At 44.7% G+C, this 18,959-nt stretch overlaps 2 protein-coding genes across 5 annotated transcripts in view; one reads left to right on the top strand and one right to left on the bottom strand.

Moving 5' to 3' along the window:
• Positions 1–5,714, bottom strand: part of LOC105484866 (6-phosphofructo-2-kinase/fructose-2,6-biphosphatase 2) — a 45,655-nt gene extending 39,941 nt beyond the window's left edge. Inside the window, exon 1 of the mRNA XM_071079503.1 lies at positions 5,638–5,714. The gene's annotated coding sequence lies outside the window, so the exon portion shown is untranslated. The remainder of the gene's footprint in view (positions 1–5,637) is intronic.
• C1H1orf116 (chromosome 1 C1orf116 homolog) lies at positions 4,826–18,460 on the top strand. 4 transcript variants are annotated; one of them, XM_011746935.3, is made up of 4 exons: positions 4,826–4,955; positions 12,427–12,612; positions 15,012–15,189; positions 15,646–18,460. In XM_011746935.3, exons 1-4 carry the CDS (start codon positions 4,920–4,922, stop codon positions 17,196–17,198), a joined length of 1,953 nt encoding a protein of 650 aa, XP_011745237.2. In that variant the 5' UTR covers positions 4,826–4,919; the 3' UTR covers positions 17,199–18,460. The 4 variants fall into 4 exon arrangements, with proteins under 4 accessions (XP_011745237.2, XP_011745238.2, XP_011745240.2 ...); XM_011746936.3 differs by lacking the exon at positions 4,826–4,955 and adding an exon at positions 7,351–7,529; XM_011746937.3 differs by lacking the exon at positions 4,826–4,955 and adding an exon at positions 7,363–7,401.
• Positions 18,461–18,959: the final 499 nt, after the last annotated feature.

Below are 18,959 nucleotides of genomic sequence, written 5' to 3'. Positions count from 1 at the left end.
ATGTCCTTTTTATGGAATAATAATCTATTTTTAGAGTCTATTATGTAGGACATTTCATAAAATTACTCTTCCTAATTATGGACAAAATTTTACAGTTGCTGGAATTCCAAACTTTCTTCCACTATGACTTAACTGTTTTGTATTGGGGTTGATAACTCTTTCTCTAACGAATTTTATTGGATTGAGTTACTTCTCCCAGAGCATTAATATTATGGAGTAAATTGATCAATTTGAGTTTTTAAACCTACAAAACTAAGGAGCAGATTTTGCATTATGTTGACATACTGCCAAAGTCACCCTCTCATTAGGTTCATCCTTTAACATCCAAAGATCTAGCCTTATTTTTCTTACTCTTACGACGAAGACCAAGAAAATGATCTTGAATTTGGCTAGGAAAAGCTAAGGTAATAATTTATCTCTGAAAAGTGTTAAATGGTTTAACAAATCCTTATTGACCTTTTACTTATTGCAAAATATGGTGTCAAATACCTCAAGATTGAGATAATATTAATTCATTGAATAAACATTTTTGAATGCTAATGTCATGCCAGGAACTTCTCTAGGTGGTGGGTATAATTTGGAGGCGAAAAAAAAACAACACTACAAAGAAATAAAAATGCAAGTGCCATAAGATCCTTTTGGCCGGGAGCGGTGGCTCAAGCCTGTAATCCCAGCACTTTGGGAGGCCGAGACGGGTGGATCTCGAGGTCAGGAGATCAAGACCATGCTGGCTAACACGGTGAAACCCCGTCTCTACTAAAAAATACAAAAAAAAAACTAGCCGGGCGATGTGGCGGGCGCCTATAGTCCCAGCTACTAGGGAGGCTGAGGCAGGAGAATGGCGTGAACCCAGGAGGCGGAGCTTGCAGTGAGCTGAGATCCAGCCACTGCACTCCAGCCTGGGCAACAGAGCGAGACTCCATCCTCAAAAAAAAAAAAAAAAAAAAGATCCTTTTGTAGTTCATAAGTGTGATGATGGGGGTTTTGCACTTATGTGTGGGATGTGATGACTCCCACACATGTGGGAATTATTTTAGGAGAAAGGTCAAAATGACGATGCAGGAGAGAAGGTTGCAGGGATAGAGCTGGTGAGATGAGATTCAGAACACACGTGGATGATGGGGTTTTATAGGAAAAACGTTTTGCTGTTGTTGGACCAACAGAGAAAAAGAAGAAAATGGTGCAAAGGAAGGTAGGTTTGTAAATTTGGGGATGCGAATGTGGCATTCCTGCCTCTTGACTACTGTTGTCTTACTGAAGCTTTCAAAATTGATGACAAAGTTGTTATATCAAACTGGAGCAAAAGAGATGTGGACAGTTATGGAGAGAGAAAAAGAGTGGTCTCAGAAAATGGGAAATGCAGCTTCCTAGAGAAAAGTAGTAATTGCCTGCAGTATAGAGTACCCATTTGAGGTTGTTACTCATGAATTTATAGCGGTACCAATCTGCCTGTTATGTGATCAACATAAAGATGTTAGTGACTCCAAGGAATCCAGTAACACCAAATCAAAAGCAACAGCAGGAAATGCTGATATGTGGAGTTGACCATTAAAGGTGACATTTCTGGGAACCAAGAAACCAGCAGGTAGGAGACAAGTGGTTACAGTCTATTCAGTCTGCCTTGCTTAGAGCTGTTGGCATGTGATATAGTGTGAATGTTCTGTCCCCTCCAAATCTCATGTTGAAATGTGACCTCCAAAGTTGGAGGTGGACCTAGTGGGAGGTGTTTGGGTCATGGGAACAGATCCCTCATGAATGTCTTGGTGCTGTCCTTTTGTAATGGGTAAGTTCTAAGTTCTCACATGAGATCATGCCCAGCCATACCTCTTTTCTGTATAAATTACTAGGTCTCAGGTATTCCTTTACAGCAATGCAAATGGACTAACACACTATGTGGTAAGTGTATATTCCATGGCCCTATCTACTGTTAATAATGAGTCATTATAGCAAATAAAAGAAATATTAATAAATGTATACAGCGTATGCATGTTAACACCTCCTTCCTCTTTCTTGCTCCCTCTTTCACCGTGTGACACTGCCGGCTCTCCCTTTGCCTTCTGTTATGTAAGCTCCCTGAGACTCTCACCAGAAGCTTAGCAGATGCTGGCACCATGCTTGTACAGTCTGCAGAACCATGAGCAAAAAAATCTCTTTTCTTTTTTTGTTTTTTTTTTAAGACAGGGTCTTGCTCTGTCACCAAGGCTGGAGCGCAGTGGCACAATCATGGCTCACTGCAGCCTTGATCTCCCAGTCTCAAGCCATCCTTTCACCTCAACCCCATGAGTAGCTGGGACTACAGGCACGCACCATCATGCCTGGCTAATTTTTGTACTTTTAGTAGAGACAGGGTTTTGTCATGTTGCCCAGGCTGGTCTCGAACTCCTGAGCTCAAGCAATCCCCCTGCCTTGGCCATCCAAAGTGCTGGAATTTTAGGCATGAGCCACCATGCCCAGCCGAACCTCTTTTCTTTATAAATTACTAGGTCTCAGGTATTCCTTTATAGCAATGCAAATTGACTAACATACCATGTGGTTAAGTGTGTATTCCATGGCCCTGTCTACTGTTAATAATGAGTCATTATAGCAAATAAAATAAATATTAATAAATGTATACTGAGTATGCATTTCATGCAAATTTAATGAAGAATGTTCTAAGAAATAACAAATTTGGAAAGCAAAAAATAAAAAATTAGATTGGGAATTTCAACAAGTGATTCTGTGTAGAGCTGTTGGGAGCTTCCTAGGAGATCCAAACAGAATCTAATAAAGTTACCTGACATTTCCACTATTTGAATATTTGCTATAAGCTACAATTCTTTATAAATTTTATTAATCCTGATATTTCTTATTAATTTTTAGATATCCATAATAGTTAGTAAAGAACATGAAGAATGGTAGGAGCATTTTGTTATAAGAAAGATAAAGGAAATCAGTCATCCCATCACTAGATATGTGTTCAATCACTGCAGTGTGAAGCATCATCAACTCAGGGCCTTCATAGGCATCTTAGATTGATAGACATATTCATGACATCAAAAGGTCAAAAGCCTCTGAAAACAATCCTAATGAGCCAATGCTCATTACTTCTAAGAACAACGCAGAGTTTAATAGCATGTCAAAGGACAAGAATCGGGAAAAAACAATACAAGTAAAATTGTAGTAGTAGAAGGATTATCTTTCAGCTTGATCATGAAGAATAAACTTTTTAGGGCAAGTTTCTTAAGGAGTTCAGTTGCCAAAGAGTTTATCAGCAGTTTTGACATTAATATATAACTATTACAATAGAAAAGAAAAGTAATATATAGAAAAAAAAATTAGTGCCTTTCATGAATCCGAAATTTACAGGGAGAGAAAGAGGACAGTTATATCCTAGTGGGCTGAACATACAGATGTGTACATTGTGTTAAGAGACTACAGTGAAGCTGCACCTAATATTCTATTCCAAAAGAAGGTCATGCTTAAGCTGAACCCTGAAGGAAGCATAAGACTAAGCCAGGATGCCAAGGGTGGGAAGAGATCCAAGAAGAGTGTACTGCATGGGCAAAGGCCCAGAAGCACAGCAGTTTCAGAAACAGTGGATGTGGCTGTAGTCCAGAATATAAATGAAGATAGGCTAGGAGAAGCATGTAGGGCCAGCTCATGAAGGTCTTTTTATGTCATAACAGGGACTCTGAAGTTCATCCTGAATGCCATGAAGACCCATCAAAGTATTTTAAGAGGAGGAATGACTACTCAGATGTGTGTCTGTAAAATGGAAGAGGGGTAACAAGTAATTTCTGTAGCCTCCTCCATCTCTAGTGGTCCATGATCTCACTGACAGTGAAAATCTGAACCAGACTAGGGAGGATAAAGAATTGGAAAGAGGTATGAAAGCTATCTCACAGGAGGTATTTGAGAATAACTGTGAAGTATTCTCGAGCCTGGGTGAGAAGAAGTGTGGTGATGCAATTAGCTGGGATGGGGATAGAGGAGAGAGGACATTTGAGGGGTATGGACATGGACAATGTAACTCCAATTTTGAACACATTAAGATTTGGTGTTTCTCGCAGAATTCTCTGATGCTAATTGGTGACCTTAGCCCTCGAACTTTCTTTAGTTCTAGGGAGAAAGGGGCAGCTGAATCCTCCAAATTTCCATGATAGATGGGCTGAAGAAACACTGCTCTCAACAAAGAAAGGAGAAAAAAAATACTCCCTAAAACTACTTAACGATTAAGTGATTTCAGAACTCCTTCATCCAAATTTACTTAATTACATGCTTTAGTTCTCATCAAATTATTATAGTCTTAACACTAATATCACTTCAGTGAGAACTTGGTGATCTATTTGATGTCCTAATCTGTGCTATCCAGTCCCACATCTTACAGCCAAATTATAGTTACCCTCATCTGAATTCTTCCCTAGCTGTGCTCTCTTTAAAGAAAGCTCTTGTTCCCCCAACCCCTATTTGAGGAATAAAACCTTCTCTTCCCCCAGTATTTTAGAGGTCACACTCAGAGCCCCAGCGTATAGTATCACGCCCAAACATGAACGCACTGAGTGCCAAGTGTTTCCTAAGGACGGTGACAGCATATGTTCAAAGTAACTTAATTTTTCCTTTGGAGAGGAAAGGGAAAGGAAGACACTGCTAGGGTGTAACTGCAATGTGAATAAATAAGTATCATGAATGGTTAGAATGGAAGTCCACAACTATTTTGCAGAGTCTAACTTTATAAGGGGCCTAAGAGGAAAGTTTGGCCAATGACTGTTTGTGGTATATTTCAGTTTTGAAATGACGTGTGTGTGTGTGTGCACATGTGCGTGTGTGCACACTTACATGTGCACTTAGGGGGAAGGGAGGTGCCTCAGTGGGGAGGTTGTACTCAGAAAGGAAATCATAAACTAGCCTCTGACAAAGAGATGACCTGACCACAACAGCATATGCAAGAATGGAGAAGGAGGGAACAGATGAATCAGGTGAGCTGGGCTGTAATTAGTTTCCACAGAGTCTGGTCATCAAACAGGCATTTACATACTAAGAGCAATGACACATATACCCCCTCAAATGATGACCGATATCAACCAGGAAGCCTTATTGTTTCAGGCTTTTGACTGACTTAGGAAATCCTTCCTTTTCTGTAGTCCAGGCCTCCTTTCCAATTATCTTGGAATGTTAGAGACTTGGTACGTTTCTAAGCAAAAATAAAACAAAGCAAAAACAATATGAATTCCAGGGGAAACATTTAAGTACATGGAGAATGGGAAACAGAAAATTTGAGATAGTGATTTATTTCAGCTAGAACACATGTGTGTTTGCGGGGAAGGGAGGCTCAAGGCTTGTAAGTAACTTCGACTATGATGTTTATGTTTTATTTCCTGAACTGGGTGTTAGGTACAGTTGTGTTTGTTATGCCAGGGTATCTGAAATATTTCATAATTTACAAAAAGAAAACGTTTTTGAGAGGAAAGAGAGGAAAAGAAAGATGATTTTGTCTATGTCCCTGCTTCTACCTGGTAAAAGATAGGGGTTCCTCCTAGTTATCCTAATTTTATTATAACTGAAAAACTGTCTGTTCACAAATAAGACTGCCTACTGTCCTCTTGGAAGTTAATTCTCATAAGTCAATTCATTTTTTTAGCAAATGTTCAAATCACACACCTATGGAGCTGGATCAACTTCATTGACTTCATCCATGGGTGTGACTCTGGTTGCATGGAACTGCTGATTTGGAGATGCCCTTCCTGTTTTGTTAGTATTATGACATCATACATGTTTGAATGACACACCCGGGAGAGAGGTCATAGCCTGAAGTGTTCATTCAGCTGTGATATCCATAGGCTGCTGACAGGGGACTGGGTTATCCCAAGCTTCCTCCAACCTCCTTCCTATCCATTAGTCCTGCTCCACCTCATCTTTACCTTGGCCCCAGATCACTGTGCTTTTTATTTCCTATCCAACCGTGATCACAGAAAGAGAAAAGATGAAAGCCATGTGTCGTCTTGTTATAAAACATATTAATAGCTTTAAGTAGGAAATGAAATGGAAAAGGACGAATCTAATTGCTAGAATTACACTTGCAAATTATCTGTGTATTTCATGATTTCCACTTGAGATTCTCTCCAAAACAGAGGCGGATTGGCATTATGCTGATTCATGGCAATCTTGATGTTATATTGCCTGAATTAAAATCCCCACCCTGCCTCTTCCTAGCTACATGGCCTTGAAAAAGTTTTTTAACTTCCCTGTAAAATTTAGATATTAATAAATGTCTACTTTTTTAAGTTAAAGACTAAAGAATAAGATACATGAAAACGCTCAGCACAATACCTAGCAAATAGCAAGAACCTAATAAATTTTGGCAATTATTGTGTACATTGATTTTAAATTTTCTCCCTGCCCTTTTAATGCTAGTAAGTGGAATACCTCTAATCCTGATAGGTGTCAAGGATAACCAACCTCTAGGAAAAACCAGCTTCCAGTCAAAAATCATATCTGATAAGAGTGGTCTCTGTACTTGGAGGGAGATTTCTTCCCAAAAGCAGTAGATTCTTCTACCTACTCTCTTCTCCCTACAAGTGCCAAATGTCAGTCCACGAAAGGAGGTAGGAGTTGCTAAACTGGTTAGAAGTTTGTTTTGTTTTTATTTCATAATATGTATTGCCACCTTCCATGAACAACTAAAAGAGAGCAGAGGACCAAATGACAGAGTGCATGCTCTCCCCTTTCAAGCTGTCCAGTCACTCTTCCATCAGGATAGGGACCTCTCAGGGGATGAATGGTTTTATTTCCCCAGAAATAAATTAGGCCAAGGAGATTGTTGTCAAGCACTGGGGCGAGACTGGCCCAACTACAGCAACCCTAGCCTTGGGACACCCTCCTAAGTGGACATGAATGGAATTGCCAGGCTTATGAGCTAGGAGTGGGCTTGGGGAAGAAAGTGACTTTCAACAGCTAGAAAAGCTAGCAGCAAAACTGACCACAAATGAGTTTAGCTTAGATAATTCAGGGGAAAACTAATCTCCTAGTGGAAGAAGGTAGTTCTAGATGAAAAACCTATTTCACATAGACCTATGGAAAAGCACACTGCCCAGAGGACTGTCTGCGTTCCTTTATATCAACATTAAATATATATACTATCTCTGCCTGCTCCCTCCCTGCCACCTGTCCTTCCAGTCTCAGCCCAAACCAGCTCCTCCTCCTTCCAGCCCTCCTTTTTTAAAGAGCTCTTTATTAGCTCTAAACAGGGAAGGGGAGGGCATGAGATGATTGGCTAAGAGGGAGCAGCACCACCCTGCTCATTCCCCTCCCATTCCCTCCCTGAGGAAACAGCTGGAATGAGAGGTAGGGAGGGGAGCCTAGGATTGGCTGAGTCAGTGGCAGGGTGGGGGCCAGGCAGCACAGATGAAGCATTTACCTGTCTAGGTAAGTCAGGAGGAGGTCAAAAGGAGAAGAAAACAGTAGGAGGCAGGGGAAGCAGCCTCTGTCTCCATCTCTGCCCTTTGAAATAAAAGGGTATTTCTTTCCTGTCTTCAGCCCCCAACCCAGTGGAGGTGAGTTAATCACTAACCAACTACTGCTTATCCTGCAGCAAGAGGAAGGGGTTTCATGGGAAATCAGAACTACAGAGGAAGGAAGGTGTCCCTCTATACCCGAGCTAGGGAGCTTTCCTTTCTGTTCCCCAATTCTCTGAGTTCATTCTGGGATCAGATCAGGTTGGTAGTGACTTGAGATTGTAGTATTTTTGTGGAGACCGGGGCTGGGAGGACCTTCTTTTTCATTTACCTCCTTAGGTTGGATAGGCATATTGTGCAAACAACACGAAAAAGAAAATAGATTTGTTTTGGAAATTTCCATCTCTGAACAATTGAAATTGAGTTGTGATTTTGGAAAATAACAGTTGAAATAGAGGGAGTCAAAACGGGGGAGAGTATCTTGTTTTTCCATTGCGATTATAACCGGAAATTCTCCCGTGGCTTTACCAACTCGGTGTCGATCTTTGTTTAAATAATGGGTGCAGTGTGTGTGTGTGTGTTTGATCATGCTCGTTTGATAATGGAGCTCTCTGTGGACAGGTGTGTTAGGCATGAGCTGCACTAGGTTGTTTGTAAAGGGATATAAGGTTTGGGCATGTGGGGAAAACTTCAACTCCAGCTACCAGCTCATCTTTGGAAAACCCATGGATAATCTAGCTGCAAAGCCAAGTTTATTTGGGTTCTACTCAATTAACTTTCTGACTCTGCCTGTTAATAGATGCAGAGACTGGCAAACAGAAAGCTACTTGGCTGTGCTGGGCCTCACCTACATGAATATTTCGCAGCTGCATGTCAAGTCTAGTTAGAGTTCCAAGTGGGGCTCAGGCCAAGGTAGTGTGGCAGAGTCCACAGACAGAGAATCAGACCAGGGTGGTGGCTTTGTTTTGTTTTCCTGCAGGTGTCCAAGTTGGCAGTTTGTGTGGCAGATTTACCTGCAGAAGGAAGGCAGATGTAGGAGTCGAGTCAGAGTAGCAAGTCGCCTCTCCATTATCCATCTTGGGAGGTTTAACCCTTTGGTCCCTAACTTTGATTCTTTCCCTCCTGCTGCAGAGAAGAGGGAAGTGGGAAGACCTCAGTGCCAGGCTCAAGGGCCTGGCACACACAGTCCTGAGTGAATATATGGGTTTTCCAGTCCTGACAACTGGAGATTCAGACTTGAGCTTACCTCACAACACAGAGCCAGCACCCCACACTCACTGACTGAGGGCTGCCCTAGATGGTGAACTTAGGAGTAAAGACCACCAGCAGTGTCTAACAAAGCTCTCCTATGCAGAGAGTATTTCTCCCTGCTCCTTGCCTCAAATCTACTGGTGAAAAGGAAGATGATAATGTTGCCTAAACACATACAGAAACTTGCCCATGTGCTCATGGAGACGGATATGCACATTGTGCAAGTTTTAGTCTTTCTGATATTTTTCTTAGGATATTTTCCAGCCCAAGGCACATCTCTGGGTAGTCAACAAGAAGCAGAGACACCTGGATTGAAAGATAGGAAACCTCTTTGACTAGTAGGCAGAGAGGCAGAGCTCTTGGAGGACATGTGGGTGAGTTCGTTGGAGGAGGAGGATGAGAGAGACCTGGGTCTGATTAGAAGGTGCAGATAAGCCAACCTGGAACGGAGCTGGAGCCCTCTCTCCACCCCACCCTCTCCAGATGCCAGAACTTCACCTGTTCTTTATTCCCTCTCCTCCAAGACTTGGCAGTATTTAGTATTTTAGTCAGTGGAGTAGTTAATATTTAATTCAGGATGGATGGCCCTGACTATTTAAGTGCTATGTATTTCTTAACCCATTCCCTCCTCCCATTAAGTTCCCAAAGAGGTCAAGGGTTAAAAGATACCAAACTCTCACCTTGAGTGTTTTGTTTGTTTCTCAGTCTTCTTATCAGGGTTTCGATGGCTGCCCTGAGACAGCCCCCATCGTTCAAGGTTGTGAAGTCGGTGAAAGGAAATGCAGCTTTCACCTTTTAGATTTTTTAGGTCAGAAAACTAGGTATGGAGATGAGGTGACAGCACCTCACTCAGCTTTGGTTTCAGGTTCAGACTCCTCTCTGCAGGGAGTATGTAATCCCTAAAGACATGATTTTCCCTGGCAGTTGGTGTCATTTCTTTACTGTGGAAATAGCTGCTGTTGGGGCAATACACCGGCCTGGAAGTATAAAGCTGAATCAGATCATTTGCAGGGTTTAAGGTATGAAGTAGAAGGAGAAGGGGGTCTTAAGGCTTTTAGTATTTTAGTCAGGGGTGACTAGTAACCATTCTCAGGGGCATGCCCCTCTTGCATCCAGATAGTCCCTGAGATGCCCAGTGGAGGGCTGTCCTGTGTATGCAAGTATAGGTCATTTCCTGTGTCCCTTAGGAAGGGCTAGTGGTAAGAGCCATAACTTTCTCACCTGTAAAATGAAGAAAATGTCAGATCCTGCCTATGTTTCCAGTTTATGCTGAAGATCTAATTAGCATATCTGAGAGCACTTTGCAAGCTATGGCATGCTGTGTTCTTGTGAAGCAGTACTTTTCCTACCACTTTTATCTCTTCCAGCTACTTGAAGGTATCCTAGGTTCTGAAACGAAAGTGTCATAGGCTTCACTGGTAGGAAGGAGAGACTAGAAAACCTCTGTAAAGTCTAAAGCATACTTAGAAGCACAAGGGTAGCAATTTTCTCTGAAAGTAAGAGGCATCATCTGCTCACCCATTCATAGAGAATATTATGCTAATTACAGTGAGTCACTTTAAATATTTACTGCCCTGATTTTATACAGAAGAAAATTGGAGCCCAAAACTAGACCCTTAGATTTACACTGACTTTTTGACAACAATGCCTTCGTCTTATACGGTTTTGTACCACTAGCACCTATTATTAGGTGCTCACAAATGTTAGTTTAACTGAAAACATTGCCCAAATTTCACTGAGCCATATATTATCCAGGAAATTAAATATTTAAGAAAAAGCTCACAGTAATAGGTTAGAAACCAAGAGGAAACCTTCCAAAAGCTCAACCCAATAGACCCTAGAACAGATGGCAAGTTCATTCATTCAGCATTTTTTGAGTGTTTTCTGTGTGCCTAGACTTACAGAGATGGATCTCCTTTGCTACAGTGGCCTCAGCCCTACAGAATGTTAGGAATGGGTTAGTCCTCCCTGAACTTGAGCATCATTCATGGAGTGGGTAGCTGAGATGACTGAACTTCACCCACATGGTTTCTCATGTTCCTGTTTCTTTGAGTTTCTGGGTACTGGGGAGCTTAACCTCATGAAGAAACCCTAAGAACTTCCTCACCCCACGTTTATTTATCATTGGGCTTCTTTGGTGTCTCTGTCCCTCCAGTCCCCTCCTTATCTCCTAGGAGGATCTGGACCCCTATGAACCAGATGTCTGGCTCACTAGGGATCTCTCCTCTTTTCCCCCCACTGTCGTGCCCCTCCCTACCTGCCCCTTTTGAGAGACTCCTCCCAAGCAGAAGAGGAGCTCTCTCCATGGGGCTCCATACTTGCCAGCTCTATAGGGCTGGAAGGCTGACTCACCCAACCCAGCCCAAACCTGACTTTGGCACTGGAAGTGATTATTACCGGAGGCCAAGAGGACATCTGCCCTGGCATCCAAAGCCCAAGCCTCCAGATCTCAAATAGATCACGTTTTCTTCTAGGACATTTTACCTAGTGTTGGGAGGGTTGGAAAGATGAAAGAAAATACAGGATGGCATTAAAGGGAAAACATGGATTTGAATCAGACAAACTTTATTCTAATTCTGGCTCTCCTCCAACTCTCTGTTTGATCTTGGAACGGTCTTTTCATCCTAATTCTTTTAGAATTTCATTTTAACAGCAGACTCACTTCTGGCCTGCCATCTCCAGTGGAGTATTTCCCACAAACAGCCACATCAAAATTCTTGGGACTTTCAGAGGGAAGATGGCACTGCCTTCCTTTGCTACTACTTTTGTTACAATGATATTGAAACTTTTTTCCCCTAAGGAATTGGAGTTGGGAGGAAGCTACATAGGACATTTCTCTTGTTCATTTGACATGGGCTCGGGAATCTCATTGGGAATATGTGCAACAACAGAGGCACTAGAAAGAAAGAAATTCACTAGAAAGAAAATAGGTTTGTGTCAACCACTGCAGGTGCCCTGTTTATGCCTCTAGGCTAGGGAGTTAAAGATGGACATCGTAGTGGTGGTTGTGATGATGTTGGTGATATTGACTATGATAGCAGGTGACAATTTGCACCATGCAAAGTGTTTTACATGGTCTCACAATAACCCTATGAGGTAGGTATTATTAAGGGACCTGTTTCGTCTCTCAAGTCTACAGTCTCCCGTTAAACTAAAACCCTTCTTTTCTGAGCTCCTCTTTTTCTTGTTTCAATTTAGTTTGATCCTAGATAGATCTTGTCTTTTTCTTGTTACAAGAACAATAATGTTAATTATTGACTCATGAGGTCTTAGGGTATTTACTACCAACTAAACTGTGCTAACTGTCCTCTCATTTAATCCTCATACTAACATTATTTAATGAGGAAAAACAGACTCAGAGTAATTTGCCTCAAGTCACATAACTGTAAACGGCTAAACTGGGATTTGAGCCCAGACCCAACTAACTCCAGAACTCAAGCTATTGACCCCTGTAATATTTATTGCTTATAGTAATGAAAATGTAGGTTAAGCTCCTTGGTTCAGAGAAAAATGTAAGAGAAGTAGTAGAAGCTTCTTTCTGACTAGACTCCCTCTCCACCACCTAAGTCTGTCCTTCTGCATGTATTTGAGCCACCTCCAGGGTCCTTCCATGCAGGCTGGGGGTTTCACGCCCCTCTTCCAGCTCTCTGCTTGCTTGGTGTCCTTCCCGCCATGCCACCCAGGGCCTGGGCAGAGCCTTGCCGAAGTCTTGGCTCACATGTGGCTTTGATTCTTCTCTTTTCAGGCCCAGCTTGGGACATTGTTCACTTCCCCTCGCTTCCCCTCTGGGAGCCCCCTTTGCCACCCCTGCAACTTGTTTTGGGCGATGCCCGAGAGGGAGCTGTGGCCAGCGGGGCCTGGCTCAGAACCCGTGACTCGTGTCGGCAGCTGTGACAGCATGATGAGCAGCACCTCCACCCGCTCTGGATCTGTACGTAATACTCTCCCTCCCGCAACCTGGTCTGCTGTCTGCACACCTGCCCTGCCCTGCCCTGCCCTGTTCTTTCCTGCCACCCATCCTGGCTCACTACACCTTCTCTTTCATTGTTGGGGAGTGAATCACAACACCAGTGGGTGCTTTCTGCCTGAGTCAGCCCTGGCTCTATAGAGAATAGGATGGGACGACCTTAGAGATCAACTGGGCAAATGAGACTTTTTCCCCCAATTTTCATTAGGTTGGGGGTTGGATTGAGCAGAAAGAGTAGGCCTGTAATCTGAGGTCATGGTGGAAACCAAAACGTAGATTTTCGTAGCACACGGATTATTGAAGTTCTCTGCAATGAGCAGCATTACTTTAGTCTCTTACAAAGATAAAAGAAAATAGGTAATTAGGAGTCTAGGTTCTGGAACCAAACAGATCTAAGTTCTCTACTTATAAGCTGTATGACCTTGGGCAAATTACTTAATTTCTCTAAGCTTTAGCCTCCTCTGTTTTCAAATGCGATAGTGTTCATATCTAATTCAATTTGTGGGGAGTAAATGAGATACAAGTAAAGCACCTATCACATGCCTCCATGTAGAAAAGAATCAGCCTTTCTAGGAGCAGAGACTGAGAATCTTCCAAAGTCACTGTGTTTAGCTACTTGTGAGTGGCATTTAATAAACTGTAATTTTTCTGGGCATGAATTTAAATCTCAGTTGTTGTAAGGTTGGTGAAAGAGTAAATCTGTGCTGCATCCAGACACAAACATTTGTTGTTCATGCTTGTCACATACATAAGAATCCTGGAGAATTTATGCTTTTTTGCATTATATCCTATAGAAGTATTTGAAAATTTAAGGATTTTAAGGGTGTCTACTGAATATCAAGGCTGTTTAAGACAACCAATGGATTTTGATATGTAAAAATGGAGTAGAGAAAGAAACATACACGCACAAATCCGAAGTGCAGACCATCAGACAAATTTCATTTTGACCCTAGATAATGGGTCTGTTAGACTGAGGCCAATGTGAATAGTCACATACCATTGGACACAGAATGTGACAGGGATTAAAGGTTTTCAAAGTGAATCATTCATGAAGGAGAAACTAAGAGTCAGCTTATCCTTAGCAAGGCTATTTTAGAAGTAAGAGGACAATAAAGATATTTTTCTTCAAGAAACTCTTGGAGTCAGCTTCAGAGCTTCCAGGGGTTATATTTGGGGCTTCCTTTCACATGTAGGCCCACATCAATCAACAGACAGGTGGCTCTTTAAGGGGCAGAGGCAACTGGAAGGGTTATTCCGCAACCCTCTCCCCTCCTTCCAGGATATTTTTAGAGCTGTCTCAAAATCTTTCCTGGCCATCTGAGTGGGCCTGAAGAATGTACAACTCTGAAGTGTCCCAAATATTAGGAAAAGGGGTGGAGGTGCCAAGAAAAGACTCAGCCCAAATTTCTTATATTCTAATTTGCCTTTTTGTTTTCCCTTCAACTTCCTCTGTGGAAGAGCAACTGTTCCAGCAACCTTCTAGCCCCATACAACATAGACAGTAACTGTCTGAGATGACCGTTATCATTTTCTTCCAAAAACCTCTATGTACCCCCTCATAATGGATATGATCTACTTTCAGATCTACTTAACATTTAATACTAAGCTGCTTTTCCCTCCTCCCATACCATCTAGTTTCTCCACCAACCTCCCCCTTTAAGTTAATATTTGCTTTAGAAATGCACACTTATTTTAATATTAGCCGGCCAAATGCCATCACGAAAGTAAATATACAAGGGGAAAAAGTCCCGTATGGAATGCATTTCAAAGTCAACTACAAATCATTTAGTACATTTATCTATGGCCAGTCATGCCACAGTTCCTACTGGCCTGGCAGCTTATAGCTGGCTGCATTTCCTGCTTTTCCTCATACTGTCCTTGACATACCAGATCAAGTATGCAGAAGTACTTTTAAAAGTTAAAAGCAATACCACTGAAGTTTCAGGTCAAATGGTTATGTTGCCCTTCTTATTTGGAGCTAAATCAGAGGTGCCCAAAGTGAAATGTTTGACAAAGGCTGTCAAACATTGGAACTTGGGACTGCTTCTAATCTGTGCCCCTAAGCATTCCAGCCAGGACTAAGCAAAAGAAAGGCCCCTGCCATGTGCCTGCCCAGCTCCAGAGCTGGGTGCTAGCGGGCCAACCTCCGGACACACTCTGCGCTCCCTGGTGCCTACAGTTTCAGGAGGCAACTCCAGCAGCTTTGCAGAGTAGCAGGAGGGAAAGGTTTCCAGCTCTTCAACATTCCTTCCCCTTCGCAGGGTGGTTCTCAGGCCCCGCCAGTTTCTGCGGAGGGAGCGCTTTCTCACAGCTCTCTCTCCCTCTCCTGTTCTCACCCTTCCCCATCCCCCTGCCCCCAACAGAGTGATAGCAGCTACGACTTCCTGTCCGCTGAAGAGAAGGAGTGTCTGCTCTTCCTGGAGGAGACCATCGGCTCGTTGGACACGGAGGCTGACAGCGGACTGTCCACTGACGAGTCTGAGCCAGCCACAACTCCCAGAGGTTTCCGAGCACTGCCCGTAACCCAGCCCACTCCCCGGGGTAAGGCAGACCCTCTGAGGTAGAACCCCAGCAGAGGAGGGAGTCAGGGAGGGCTGGGTGGTTGGCTCTGGAGAGACTGAGTCAGTCTAGGGAGCTAATCTGGGTGACACAGAGGACAAGGGTAAGAGAGATAAGGAGAGGGAAGGGCTCCCCAGCTGCAGTGGGAAGCACCTCGAGGCCCTCGTTAGAGAGTGTGGAGAGCCAGTGGTGCTCAGGCTCAGCAGAAGGGAAACAAAACAACACACAAGTGTGGCCATGAGTGTGGGGCCGCATGTCCCAGGGTGTGAGGAGCATTTTACTCCTGAGGACAGTCCCTCTGGTATTGGGGCTGCAGTTTTGTGTTGTTTCATTTAGCAAATATTTATTAACAATTAGTTAGCCCCTCCCTGGAGCTAGAGCTCTGCAGCAGGGCCCTCACCTCTGTTCACTCTTTTATGTTCTTTCTGACCCTCACAGGAGGTCCAGAGGAGACCATCACTCAGCAAGGACGAGCGCCACGGACAGTGACTGAGTCCAGCTCATCCCATCCTCCTGAGCCCCAGGGCCTAGGCCTCAGGTCTGGCTCCTACAGCCTCCCCAGGAATATCCACATTGCCAGAAGCCAGAACTTCAGGAAAAGCACCACCCAGGCTAACAGTCACACCCCTGGAGAAGCGGGGAGGCTTGTGCAAGAGCCTGAGAAAGAACAGGTCAGCCAGAGCAACCAACCCAGTCAGGCACCTGCCAGCCCCCAGGAGGCTGCCCTTGACTTGGACGTGGTGCTCATCCCTCCACCAGAAGCTTTCCGGGACACCCAGCCAGAGCAGTGTAGGGAAGCCAGCCTGCCCGAGGGGCCAGGACAGCAGGGCCACACACCCCAGCTCCACACACCATCCAGCCCCCACGAAAGAGAGCAGACTGCTTCAGAGGCCATGTCCCAAAAAGCCAAGGAAACAGGTTCAACTGGGTACACACAACAATCCCGGCCTCCTCCTGCAGTGTTGCCTCAGAAAGCAAGAGCTGAAGATGTTCCCTTCCCATTAGGGGAGGACCCAAACAGCCGACTAGCTCCTCTCACAACCCCTAAGCCCCGGAAGCTGCCACCTAATATTGTTCTGAAGAGCAGCCGAAGCAGTTTCCACAGTGATCCCCAGCACTGGCTGTCCCGCCACACCGAGGCTGCCCCTGGAGATTCTGGCCTGGTCTCCTCTTCACTGCAGGAGCAGAGAAAAGCACGTAGAGAAGCTCTAGAGAAGCTGGGGCTACCCCAGGATCAAGATGAGCCTGGACTCCACTTCAGTAAGCCCACCAGCTCCATCAGACCCAAGGAGACACGTGCCCAGCGTCCGTCCCCAGCTCCAGATCTGGCTCAGCCTGCAGCTCCAGCCCAGGCCTCAGCAGCTATTCCTGCTGCTGGGAAGGCTCTGGCTCAAGCTCCGGCTCCAGCTCCAGGTCAAGCTCAGGGACCTTTGACAATGAAGTCTCCAGCTCCAGGCAATGTCGCAGCTACCAAAACTATGCCAATTCCTATCCCTAAGGCCCCAAGGGCAAACAGTCCCCTGACTCCACCAAAGTCAGACTCAGGGCTGACTCCACCAAGGCCAGAGTCAGGGCTGACTCTCCAGGAGAGCAACACCCCTGGCCTGAGACAGATGAACTTCAAGTCCAACACTCTGGAGCGCTCAGGCGTGGGACTAAGCAACTACCTTTCAGCTGAGAAAGACGCCAGCCCCAAAACCAGCACTTCTCTGGGAAAGGGCTCCTTCTTGGACAAGATCTCGCCCAGCGTCTTGCGTAATTCTCGGCCCCGCCCGGCCTCCTTGGGCACGGGGAAAGACTTTGCAGGTATCCAGGTAGGCAAGCTGGCTGACCTGGAGCAGGAGCAGAGCTCCAAGCGCCTGTCCTACCAAGGACAGAGCCGTGACAAACTTCCTCGGCCCCCGTGTGTCAGTGTCAAGATCTCCCCAAAAGGTGTCCCCAATGAACACAGAAGGGAGGCCCTGAAGAAGCTGGGACTGTTGAAGGAGTAGACTCTGCCACCAGTGCGGACTTTGTCCTGGCTGAACAAGAAGAGACACATGCTCCACTTGGGAGCCTTTGCCACCGCACAACTGAGGGCTCAAGATGAACAGGAGGGAGAGATTTGAGTCCAAGCATACATTTATATTCAGAGTGTTGTGCCGTTGAGTGCCCACATGGATCATTTCTAAGGTGATCTCCACAAGAGGGGGTGTGTGCATGTGTGTTTGGTGTGTTGGGGGGGGGTGCTGGATACATCACTGAAACTATTTATATAACACAATGAGTCACTGTTCAGAATTTTGCTCTTGTTAGAGGTTTTCTTACATTGGGTAGAGTCCAGCCTAGCCAGAGCTGAGTGAAGGGGCTGGCCATGCCTGAGAAGAAAAGTCAAATGAGACAATGGACATGTCCATGACTTGGAAAAAAGTTACATCCAGAAAATGCAGGGTCATGTGAAATATGGGCCTCCTGGAATCCCTACAGTGGATGGAGACTGGCTCATACCTTGCCAGATCCCTCTCTCAGTTCCAGCCTTCTGGACAAGGCCTGGGCTAAGCAGAGCTGATTCGTTATCTCTTCACCCACTGCCCTCTCAGTATCACCAGTCTCAAAGACAGGGTACATCCCTGTAACCCAACCTCTCGGTTGACTGATAGCAGAACAGCTCTTTTTGGTCTGAGAAGGCAGGATAAGTGACCACGTATTTATGCCACTACCTCCACCAGGGAGAGTCCTTCTCCACAGGCTTGATAAATTCAATCACTAACTGTGCTGTGGTCCCTGACTCTGCTACTCCCGTTCTTCCTGCTTTCCTGCTCCCTATCTCAGTGTGCACTGACCCCAGGGCTGGGCTGACATCAAGGTGGGAGCCCAGCCCATGGGCTTTATAAACACCCAAGAACCGTTTCAGATCTTCTCTGTGCTGATGCAGGTAGTTTTAAATTTTTCTCCGTTCCAGTGATAGAAAACCCACACAATACATCCTCTGCCAGTCTTAATAGAATATCAGAGGTCAGAGGGGCCTCAGAGAAGTTCTGACCCAGTGCTGCTGGGGAAGGGAAGTGACTCACCCTGGGTCAGCCTGCCATTTGGGGAAAGAGCTGAGGTTCTTACCCTCGTTGCATGCTGCCACCTCTCCTTAGTCAGTGCTCTTGTACATCCACACAGCACCCTCAGGACCCATAGTCACCACCAAAGACTCAACCCGAAGGCCCTTCAAGATCTCAAAGTGTCTTCTGAAGCATCAGAGATTAAATATTGTTCAAACTAATAGTTATTGCTGTGGCTTTTAATTTTATATTTGGAAGATAGCTATATGGTAACTCATCATTAACCAGAACACCCCTCCCCTCAAATTCCCTGACCAAGTCGTGCAGCTTGAGCAGATGCCGAAAGAGGGTATTATGGGTGGGCGGTGTGGGCTTGCAAATACAAGCTTGGAGGTGAGACATGGCCAGATATGACTCCTCCTTCCCCTTAGGAAGTAAATCTTACTTATAGGCTGTGAACTGCGTGGAGTCCAGGATGCCCAGATGTGAGGGGTAGATAAAGGGAATGCTATTGGAAAGGCGCCTTTTAAGGCTGCTGAGAATTTCTAGGCTGTGTCCTGATGGACACAGCACCATCAAAGTCCAGAATTTCTGAAAATGGTGACAAGGTTAAGGTAAGGACAACAAATACTCCACCCTGTCATGGTATGTGGGGTGTGGGTGTGGCGGTTTCTATGTACATTTGCTTATACACACACATCCAAAAGCCTGTGCCTCATT

Source organism: Macaca nemestrina, chromosome 1 (assembly GCF_043159975.1).
Source record: "Macaca nemestrina isolate mMacNem1 chromosome 1, mMacNem.hap1, whole genome shotgun sequence".
Classification (NCBI taxonomy): Eukaryota; Metazoa; Chordata; class Mammalia; order Primates; family Cercopithecidae; genus Macaca; species Macaca nemestrina.
Note: the sequence above shows the minus strand (reverse complement) of the source record. Positions and strands in the feature narration are given on the sequence as shown.